Source organism: Musa acuminata, chromosome BXJ1-7, assembly GCF_036884655.1.
Source record: "Musa acuminata AAA Group cultivar baxijiao chromosome BXJ1-7, Cavendish_Baxijiao_AAA, whole genome shotgun sequence".
Classification (NCBI taxonomy): Eukaryota; Viridiplantae; Streptophyta; class Magnoliopsida; order Zingiberales; family Musaceae; genus Musa; species Musa acuminata.
In genome coordinates, this window is record NC_088333.1 from 5,777,808 (window position 1) to 5,789,043 (window position 11,236).

Sequence of the window (11,236 nt, forward strand, 5' to 3'; positions counted from 1 at the left end):
AATTATGATCATCTTCATCTGTTTGGATCTAACACACAAAATAGTTTGTGTCGTCTCCACAGAATTCATATTCCTCTGGAAAGAGACTGATAGTGGAAGAAATCGGTTTCACTTGTTCTTCAATCCAGTTATATTCTATCAAATCTGTGGATGATCTCTCAGAGTGTAGCAAATAGGGGTACTTGAAATATCCAAGGCAGGTAAATTTACTCAGTCTTCAGAGTAAGTTAGGAGCATATGTGACAGTGAAGATAGGTAACTTGAGAAAAAATAAAAAAGAAAATCGAACAACACACACTGACAGGAAACTGTTCACAGTGACATTCATGTTTTTGGTTTCACCTCAAAATTAAAACAGACAATGGCATGTTTGATGCTTGCAACAGACTCTTTAATACAGAAACACTAGCACAAGGTGTTCCGGATAATACAACTAGGTCACCGATAAATGCCATCGACGGTCAAATCACATTTACAATCAAGTAACTCGATCTCTAATCCCTCTCCGACAAGCAGTCAAAGTGCCAATGGCATCTCACTATGTTGATCTGAGGATCACTTGAGCATTCTCCGGATTAGGCTTTAGATCTCCACAGTTGGAGCGGAAGAACTGCAGAAACACCAGCACTTCTAGTTGTCCTTCGATTCGAGGAGCATCTCGACTACTTTCTTCATCTTTGGCCGTTTCGCTGGCGTCTTATCGGTGCAGAGCATGGCAACCTTCAAAACACCAAGCATTTGCTTCCTCCAAGCGAACGAGAATGTGCTGAGCCTTGCATCCATAATCTGCTCCGGGGTCTCACCCCTCTCCGATGCATTATGAACCCATTTGACCAGATCCATCCCCTCTCCAAAGACCTCATCAACTGGCAGTTTGGATGTTAAGATCTCAAGCAACACTACCCCAAAGCTATAGACATTTCCAGAGACAGTGACTTGCATTGTGTAGGCATATTCTGATAGAAAAGGAAGCATCATGACAGATGCAAATGCATCAGTACTATGCAAATTCAATAAATGACTCTAAGGAGGAATAGAACGAAAAGAATGTGAGAGTTGACCTGGAGGTATGTAACCGAAGGATCCTGCCACTGCACTGATACTAGCAGTTCCTTTTGACGGGTCCAACAGCTTGGAAATCTCTATCTCCTCAATCAGAGGGTTAAAATGGGAATCCAAGAATATGTTGCTTGATGAAATGTCCAAATGGATGATGGCAATATGGTGAAGAAAAGCTAATCCTTCGGCAACTCCAATAGCTATAGACAGCCTTCTTGGCCAGTCTGGCTCATACTCAGCTTGCACCGTGCCGTGAAGAAGTTCCGCTAGTGTTCCATTAGGCATGTGATGATGAAGCAACAGTGCCACATCCTCGTAGATCACATAGCCAATAGGCCGCATCAAATTGGCATGGCAAAGATTTCCAAGCCTCTCGAGTTCTCTGATCATTTTGTTCTGGTGGTGAGTCACAGTTTTGTCCACAGATTTCAGCCTCCTCACTGAAACTATGAGGCCTGAAGGCATAACGGCCTTATAAACAGTACTGAACGTTCCACTGCTTATCTTACTTGCATCCTCCATCGTTGCTTTGACGACACTTTCGAAGTCTATGGCTTGTTTCAAGTTCTCTATGAACACATTTCCAGCTGCTATCTGCGGACGAGGCACAACTACGTCCCCTGCAACTTTAGCAGCCTTGGCATCCATCTCTTGTTTCTCTCTTAGCATGAAGAAGCCAACAACAACAGATACCATAGTGAAAACAGTCAAACCAGAACCAACTACCGCGAGAATTATCTTGTAAGAGACCTTGTGGTGGTCCGAATCATAGTCAGAACCGAAAAGAGTTCCACAATCTGAATTCAGCGGATCACCACATAATCCTTCATTGCCTAGAAAGCTCGAACGAGGACTCTTTTGAAATGGTCCAAAAATCGGTATTTGGCCTCTTAGCTGGTTGTTTGAGAAATTAACCTCAATCAAACTCAGCATGCCTTTGAGTTCTAGTGGAATACATCCAGAAAGTTGATTGTTGGAGACGTCTAACTCGACCAGCTTATCAAGCTTCCCCAACTCTCGAGGAACTTGGCCCCAGAGACGATTGAAGCTAAGGTTGAGAGCAATCTGCAAGTTCTTGATCTTACCAATCTCGGGTGGGATGACACCGGAAAGGTAGTTGCTCCCTAGCTGTAGCTCGAGCAGCCTGTTACAATTGCCGATCCCTCGAGGTATCTCCCGGCTAATGGAGTTATGGTCCAGAAGCAGGAACTGCAACCTCGACATGTTGCAGAGGTCCTCTGGCAAGCTTCCATTGAATCGGTTGTAGCTCAAATCAAGCTTACTAAGATTTCTGCACCGGAGCATGGACTTGGGGAACTCACCCCCGAGACTGTTGCCAGAGACGATGAATTCTTGCAGGTTCTTGAGCTGCCCGAGGTTGTCGGGGACAGTCCCCGTGAGACCATTGTAGGCCAAGTTCAAGAGGGTGAGGTTCGAGCACTGTGCAAACTCCGGCGGAATCTCGCCCGACAGGCGATTGTTGTCTGCCTCGAAGTACGTGAGGCTGCTAATGTTGCCGATGGAGAAGGGAATGCTTCCGACCAGCTCATTGTTCCCAATCCGAAAATTGGAGAGGCCTTGGCAGTTCCCGATCGACGCAGGAAGGCTGCCGTTCAATCTGTTCAAGGTCAGCACCAGAACTTCCAAGTTCCCCGACCGGAAAATGCTATCGGGAATCCCTCCTTCGAGCTGGTTGGAATGCAGGTTGAGCACCTTAAGCTGGGAGATGGAACCCAGATTTCTGGGAATAACACCAACTAAGATGTTCTCGTACGCGGAGAAGACTCTCAGATCAGCGAGGTCTCCGACCCAACCGGGGATGCGGCCGCTGAGCTTGTTTCCAGAAATCTGCAGCTCCTGCAACCTGGCTAGGTTCCTTAGTTCATCAGGCACTTCATCCAGGAGCACGTTATTGGAGAGGTTCAGCGATCTGAGGTCCTTGAGGCCGCCCAGAGAAGAAGGAATCCTGTCCTCGAACCTGTTCATGGACAGATCGAGGAACTGGAGCGCTTCCAGACTCCCGAGAGACGGAGGAATGGCCCCGCGGAACGAGTTGCCGGAGAGGTCTAAGCGCTTCAAAGAACGGAGCTGGGAGACGAGGGAGATGTTACCTTGGAGGTTGCGATGGGGCAACTCGAGCGCCTCCACGGGACGGTCCGCGCCGCCGCCGCAGGTGACGCCGCGCCACGCGCAGTAACCGGAACTGTCGGAATCCCATCCCACCACCGCGAGCTCCTGTTGGAGGGCCGCCATGGTAGCCTGGTCAGCCAGCTGAGCTGCGGCTGGTGGGCGGCTGGTGAGCAGCAGGTGGGTGGCCATGACGAGAGAGAAGAAGACATGGCACCACCGAAGACTACTCACCGCTAACATCTCACTGGATTTCCCTTAGGATCTACGAAGCTCCAGTCGGGCAATTCCAAGCTTCCCACTCAGGAACTCAAAGAGCCACAGCAGGACAGAAGACCCAATACCTCTTTATCTTTCCCTTTCAATCCCAGCAGAAAAGCCAGAATCTGTCTGCTTAAATCTCTCGCACTTGGACTCCAAATCCCACCACATTTAGCACACACATCTCCATCAACTACAGAATATATGCCACATTGGTGGAAGAACAAATCATTGCTTAAATTCCCTGACAGCCTCTACAGCAAAACTTAGAGAGAGAGAGAGAGGAGGGGTTTCAGGAATCCACCAGAGTTGAAGTTGCTCTGATCACAAGATCACAAGCCTCTCGTGTCCATCCGTGACAGGAATAGTTGGTGGGGAAGCAGCAAGGACTGAGACTGCTGTAGCAGACATGACCTCCAGCCCCATCTCGCTATTTTTTCTCTCTCCTACTTTACTCTCCTGCACAGTTTGCTGAGGCCGGAGTTAATTAAGCTCAGATTCTTCTGCGTCGCTAATGATGCAGAGGCCTCCTCCTCTCTTTCTTTAATTGATGAGGAAAGGCGAAAGGAACAGTGAGTTGTACCTTGTACTCATGGCGCCCCATCGCTGGGCGCCATGAGTGTGTCATTTGACTCTTCCCAGGGCACAAACCCCCCTTTCTTTTTTCCTCTGGTTAAGGCAACCTTCCGTTGAATCGATGGCATACGGGGGGGGGGTCCTTCGACCTTTTTCTTCGATCTTTCTTCTCCGGAGAGTACGGCTCACCACTTGCTACAGATGTGTTCTGCCTCGGGCTTGTACAAACGTATGGTTGCCCTCTTCGCTTTGTGCTTGATGATAGATTAAGCACATCCCACAATGCATTAAATACTAATTGGCAACAGAGTTCATGGTAAGACACGGACATATGTCAGTATAGGGCAAGCTTGTCTTTTTCAGCTTCATGTGTCGTACTGTTGGGAGTATTTACTGTCATAAAAAAGGCCAGATGATCTTTGACTGGAAAATGACTATGAGTGGCATCATTCTCCTTCATCATCGTCCCATTTTGTGCAGATGAAGATGATTCGAATATAAGGAAATATATTGCAAGAAAATATTTTAAACGTTATAAATAATCAAATATGCAAACTATGCGTCACAAAAACATTCGACAATACTCAGATTAGTGCAAGAAGAAATCATGTATGTTCCTCCATGCTTCTTCTACATGAACAAAAGAACACAATCTTTTGTTCCAAGAAAACATATTTGAAATTGAAGACGCTTTGTGCCTCGAAATCTGGAACAAAATCAATAAATCGTGACAAGCAATTTTAAAGAGAAACCTGCAATTTCACATTGCAAAGTGAAATGCTAATGATTTGTTTTTGAAGAAAATCATCTTCACAATTTGCCCAAATGTTCTTAATGTACGATACCTGATTCTATATTTGCTAAAATCAACTCTGTCAAAGATTAATTTTCACTGCCTTTGAATTCCCACCTAAAAATTCACCTGCGAAGAGAGAGAAGCTTTCAAGTTCCAATGTAAGGACCAGCAAACGAGTCCTGTGGACATGTCAAATAAGCGTGAACTTTGGTATATGCCATGCTGCTGCCTCACGAATCATACTAACAGGAAACCAATTGTGTAATAAAAACACAAAATTCAGATGAACTAATTGTGATTATTTGTCTATCATGCACATGAGAGACCATCTAACAGATGATTAGATGAGACGAGATAGGTTCAGAAACTGAGAAAACTAGACAAGTACTTTTTTCCTTGAAGCATGCTACTAGGATATTTAGATACAGAGAGTAGATTTCCATTAAAAATAAGTATTATCAAACCAACTTTCTGAACCCTGTTGTCACTCACGAAAGATCAAATGATTGCTCAAGTTGCTCAATGTAGTGTTAACAGGATTATTTGCCTAGTTTGCAATGTAATCAGAAATAAGAAAGTACCAGATGAGCTGGAACATGAACTACAAAGTTAAGCAATGATATCAAAAGTAACATTGTTCCAAGAGAGAGTAGCAGAATAGTTCTGCATGTTCCATGACTCTGCAATGAGTTAGCAATAACATTAAGAAAATTTTCCTATCAGATCTGATACTTTTTACTAGGAAGCTTCAAAAGTATTCATCTGGCAGAAGAATATGCTGACAAGGCATTTGGACAAACTAATGCAACAATATCCAAACTTAATAGGACTTTGTTACCTGGACAGATCATTTTACTTCAAAGTACTCGTGTTGATCTGGAACTCGTAAGTACTGGTGTTGACCTTGCATCCAAAAGTATATATTTCTATAAATAGAATGATCAGATACTAGAACACATTTACCACTTCCACTAATGTAGCAATCAGGCACTAATAAAAAAAAATGGAAGCATGTCAAACAGATTGGAATGCACAACTATGAAAGGGAGTTCCCTCTAATGGTCCCTCTCAACATGCTCCACCAGCGCTACCGGATCTCTAAATCCCTTGCTACATTTTGGGCAAACATCAATTGTCACTCTATTGCCACCTGCTCGAGAACTTTGCTGATGAGATCTCTCCACATGTTCAATTAAAGCAGAAACAGTTGAAAACCTTGCGCGGCATTGAACACACTGTTCCACAAGCTCACCACCACTGCTGCTTTCTGCAGTTCCACTTTTTGCCTTCTGTAAAGCTTGTGTGGTCACATTATTCACCTTCATCATGCCTGATTCGGCCGAGGCACGGATATTGGACACTGCCTTCATCAAGCTTGAACCCCACCATGAGGAACTATTTGAACTTCTATCTTGCAGTGACTTCCCCTTTTGGTTCTTATTAAACATACCTCCGAATGAGAAACCAGAATCTGGTTTCCTTGGCCCAGGACATTTGTGATCAGGCCCAAATCTATGCTTCAAACAGTGTTCTTCAGTACAATCCCTGCATCTGACCGAGTTAGATAAACTCAGTACTTCTTTGCAACCAGGGACAGGACATCGTCTTTTCTTGGTTGCTCTTTGGTAGTTTGAAGGGTCGCAGTCAGTATTAACATGTGAGTCCCAAGTTATGTTTGGGTCTTCACCAAGGACCAGACGAACTCCTTTAGCACATAGTGGGCATATTAAGACGGTCACATCATTCTGATTGGCGTTAGGGCATTGATGATTGAAATAACCCCTATGTTGCAGACAAAAAACCTGGCAATATTATAACATTGTCATAAAAACTCTGATACAAGATGGAAAAGAAACGAAAAAGAAAAGCACAAATATCAAATCGCCATGCTGAGACTGTAAGTTAAGTAAACATATAATAAGCAACAAATGGGCAAAGAAAAATGAAAATTCATTTTCTGAGATAGTTGTTTATTTGAATTTACTTGACATTCTTCATAGAATTTAATTGTACACATATAGCATGAGCATAGTTGGACTCCAAACTTTCTATAGCCTCCCCATTAGAAGATATTATTTCTACGATAAGTGTGAGGCATTATTAAAATGTTTACACTATCACTTAACTAGGATGAAAGTAGTACAATTGAAAGGAGAAGATTATTGTATGACTCAAGGAATGCAATTTCGGGTACCGGAGCCATGTTGATCCATGGCCTAACCAGAATAGGTCCAAGCCAATCTACGTTGTATGCCTAAACATACTTGTGGTATCAAGTTCTATAGGGGGTGGGTGGGAAGAGAAGAGGAGGAAGAGAAGGCGGTGGAGGAAGAGGAAGAGGAAGAGAAGTCGCATGAGGAAGATTCGGAGGAGGAAGAGGAGGAAGTGTACCCAAAAAGAGTTCAGCGATGCATGATGGACGAGGGTGGATAGGTGGCAATGGATGGCAAAGGGCAAGATGCTCTATGCGTCAAGATGGAGAAGAAGGCTCACAATTTCATGATCCCTAATTGAATCGGCAGGTTTATATTTTAAAGATATGTTATCTTTAGTTGGACCAAATCAGACCGCCCGAAATGCAGATGGTCTTGCTCAGATCGATAAATACCGATCACCACAAATTGATCCAAGTAAAATTGCAAACTATGGAATGATTACTATTCCATCATGAGCCCACCGACAAGTTTAAACTTTAAAGATATATATTTTTAAATTGGATCTGACCAGATCGTCCAAAATGGGGATAGTTTATGCAATAGTTCATGCTCGGATCAAGTAAATACTGGTCCTAGGACGGACCGATCCCAACGAAATAGCAAACCATGGAACGACCACTATCCAACAAACTACAAATAGGTTATTACTAAGGTACAAGAATGGGAAATTGATTATCCAAACCTTAGGCATAATCAAGTTATTCCCTATTGTTTGCTACTTTGTAGAACAATAAATGATGTGCACTATCAACCATATTTGAGAAAGCACTAGAACAATCATTTTTGAAGAAGTCAACAAGATGACCTAAGGACACAAGAAGGAAAAAAGAAAAGTTTTACATGTAGCTTATTTCTGTAGTATAAAATATAAATAACAAAATCAGGTTGCCAAAGTGGACAAAACTCCAACCAATGGGGTAACTAGTAGAGGTTTTACAGTCTTCTCTACGGCAACAATAACAACAAAAAGACATAAAATAGAATAAAACAAAGCCATTTTTAGTCTTATCTGTGCGAATATGACTATTTTTGTTACTCAAACTTTGATAGCATAAACCACAAAGGAACGACCTTAACATGATGCCAAGGATTAATCTTATAGACTTATACATAACTAAAAGGGTCATAAAGATCTTGCATTGTTGACAAACAAGGAACCTTATGGTTTATAAGCATGCATGCCACATTTTGTTATTTAACTTCAAACTAGAGAATGCATCAGATGACTGCTGTGATAACTTTCTCTCTTCATGGGCCTAGGTCTTTCTATCTTGTGTTATTATCTCGCCAATTTCTTATCTGTGGGCATTTGCAGACCTTTCTGAACAAGCCAGTGTTACTTGGTTTTCTATCAGCCAGCAAAGCGATAGCCTTTCATTAGTCATCTAAAAGATGAGTGGCCATTGTACCATCTTATTGATGGCATGAGGATATTATTTATCAAACAAAGGTGACTCTTTTTCTAATCTCCAGAAAGTCAGTCACCTAAATCCCCTTAACAACATTACAAACACAAAGTTTGCTCTCTCACTCACTTGATTCCTCCAATCCTTTCACACCTTCAAACTATTAGTCAAAAGTAGGCTTCCTTGGCATGGTTGGGCTAGAAATTACTGCTTGATGCATCAACGAAGCGTGTGGAATCACTGTGAGGATTCGTATCGGATATTAGAACAATGCATTAAATATTTGTCCCTGAGCACCTCATGTTCCTTTCTTGTCTATGATATATGCTCACATTTCTAAGAGTCACAAAATGATTTTTAGCATATGCTTCTAGGCTTCACTATAGCAAGAAGACAGGTCACAGCATGATGACATGGCAAAAGGGCCTAAAATGAGGCAGGAGTTTTAGATCAAATAATATACCCTTAAAAGTTGAATCCACCATTAAAGAGCAGGAAAGGCCTGAAATTGGTTATATAACCTTTGGTACATAATGTTATTCAAATCACTGGAGAATCATACAAGGAGCATATTTATAATACTAATGGGGTGGCACACGCTACCATAAATTGATTAGCTAACAGATGGACTTGGATGAAGAGTGAGTATAACTCATGACCAACTTGCATCCCATGGATCTCTACAGTAGCAAAAACAAACAGGCCGAGTGTCTCTGTCGAGATATCTGATCTGATTGGTTAGTGTATTGTTGCATTCTAATATTAAAAAAAATAAAGCAAGTGTAGCACCCCATTAAGCAAACCTTTCAACTAAAATCCCTACACTGCAGCAAGACAACATGATCTATTATGTTAACTCTTAAATTTCAGCAAATCACCATTCAAATTAAGCCCTGCCGCAAAGTTTAACATCAAGAATCCTTATCCTTGAATCAAACTAGGTATTCTTATTCCCAACGTGATAACATACAAATTGAGTACCTGATTGCAGCGGTCGCAGGTGAAGGGCAGGAAATCGATCTGCCTGCAATCGCCAACGCTGCAATGCTTCCCGAGATGAGGGAATTCCGGCGTTCCCATCAAGAGAGTTGCGCACGGGGGAGGGTGGTTTGGTGTTGGCGGCGATGACGACGAAATAGACGGAAGGCGATCAATCGAGGAACGAAACGATTAATCTGAAAGAAGTCGAGATACAACCTTCTTCCTTCTCCCTCTCTTATAGTTCGTCCGACGCAGCTATTTGCCCTTTTCTGGTCGTCTTCAGAGTCGGCAAAACCGACCGCGTAAAGAAATTGAAAGAAATAATGCGTTTTCTGTTGAAAGCGTCCAAATATTCCGAATATATATATATATATATATATATATATATATATATATATATATATATATATAACTGCTAAAAAACCTTAAGTTAATATATATATAGATATATATATATATATATATAACTAATCATAAAATCCTATATTTTATATTTCTTATTTTCTATATTGAGCTTGTTATAATGGAAATCGAAATAAGTTAAACTCAATTACCTAACATATTTTAAAATTAATATTTTTTATATAATTTTATGATAATTAATTATCAAAATTTTGAGAATTTTAAAATAATATAATTCTAACAAAAATTATATATATTTTTAGTTTATGATGACGTAAGTGTAACTCGAATATAAAGGATCTGACTTGACTTAATCCAATCCAACGACGTAACATGCATTCGATTGAGCTTGAAACAATTTTGAAGGATATTATCAAGATTTTTAAAAAATAATACTCGATAAAAATTAAATATTTTTTCGATAAAATATCCAATTATATACATTTTTAGAATATAAAATAAAAAAAATTATTTCTCTAGAGAGACTCTTTAAGTTTTGGACTTTTACATGGAAGCCACTCCCGATTTGTACCGTAGGACAACCGTGCGCCCGTTGACGCCCGGCTTGGAAGACGACATGAGCAATTGGGCGTTTCGAACCGGTTCGCCAAAAAAACCAAACCAACTTGGTTTGCTTTGGTTTGGGAAAACACTTAATTTGACTGTTTGGAAGAAAAAAAAATGATTTTTTTTTGTTTCCATTCATAAATTAAGTTTTTTGGCGATCATTTCTTGAGTTTGTTAATCTGTGAGTGTAATCATCTGTCTCACCAGGTTTTGAATTTTTTGATTTTGGAAATATTTAATGTTTAATTAAGCATGGATTATTGGAAAGATTTGTTTGACCCAATTTATTGGCTTCACAAATGTAAATAAATTTGATATAATGTTATTTCATGTGCGAAGAAGTTATATTCTATCCGTTATGATACAACATGAATGATTGAATCAATTCATTATAATGGATTTATTTTAACTTAAGATGAGGTAATTGAAATATAGAATCATTTTGAACTATGTTGCACTCACTCAACTGAAGATAGTGTATTTGTAGTTCTTGAGTCTTAAAATTTAGATTGATTTATATTAGAAACAATGTATGTAATACAGTATCATATTAGTATTTCGAGATTGATTTGGTACGATACGGATACCCGCGTATTGAACGATACACCAGGATTTATTGAGTGATTTCTTCTTACTATAGCACTGTAATACTGCTACAATATATTACTATAGCACTGTAACATGATATATCCGACCACAACAAGCAGAGATGATAATAGAAATAATCTCATCGTTTAAAAAATAAAAGACTATACATAGAAATAAAATAAAAAGAATATATCAAAAAAATTATTATTATTATTTAAAAAATATTGAGAAAAATAATAGTATGCTTGTCTGTTCAT

At 40.5% G+C, this 11,236-nt stretch overlaps 2 protein-coding genes across 4 annotated transcripts; both read right to left on the bottom strand.

Moving 5' to 3' along the window:
• Positions 1-298: 298 nt before the first annotated feature.
• LOC103990374 (leucine-rich repeat receptor-like tyrosine-protein kinase PXC3) lies at positions 299-4,301 on the bottom strand. Of its 3 annotated transcripts, none has more exons than XM_009409484.3 (3): positions 4,031-4,301; positions 1,062-3,906; positions 299-956 (listed from the first exon to the last, which is right to left on the bottom strand). In XM_009409484.3, the coding sequence occupies exons 2-3, from the start codon at positions 3,427-3,429 to the stop codon at positions 631-633; spliced, it is 2,694 nt and encodes an 897-aa protein (XP_009407759.2). In that variant the 5' UTR covers positions 3,430-3,906; positions 4,031-4,301; the 3' UTR covers positions 299-630. The 3 variants fall into 3 exon arrangements, with proteins under 3 accessions (XP_009407759.2, XP_065047330.1, XP_018684590.2); XM_065191258.1 differs by having other exon boundaries at positions 1,062-3,918; XM_018829045.2 differs by having other exon boundaries at positions 1,062-3,640; positions 3,752-4,301.
• A 1,416-nt stretch (positions 4,302-5,717) lies between these two features.
• LOC103990373 (zinc finger AN1 and C2H2 domain-containing stress-associated protein 16) lies at positions 5,718-9,733 on the bottom strand. Its single transcript, XM_009409481.3, has 2 exons — positions 9,423-9,733; positions 5,718-6,621 (listed from the first exon to the last, which is right to left on the bottom strand). Exons 1-2 carry the CDS (start codon positions 9,519-9,521, stop codon positions 5,875-5,877), a joined length of 846 nt encoding a protein of 281 aa, XP_009407756.2. The 5' UTR covers positions 9,522-9,733; the 3' UTR covers positions 5,718-5,874.
• Positions 9,734-11,236: the final 1,503 nt, after the last annotated feature.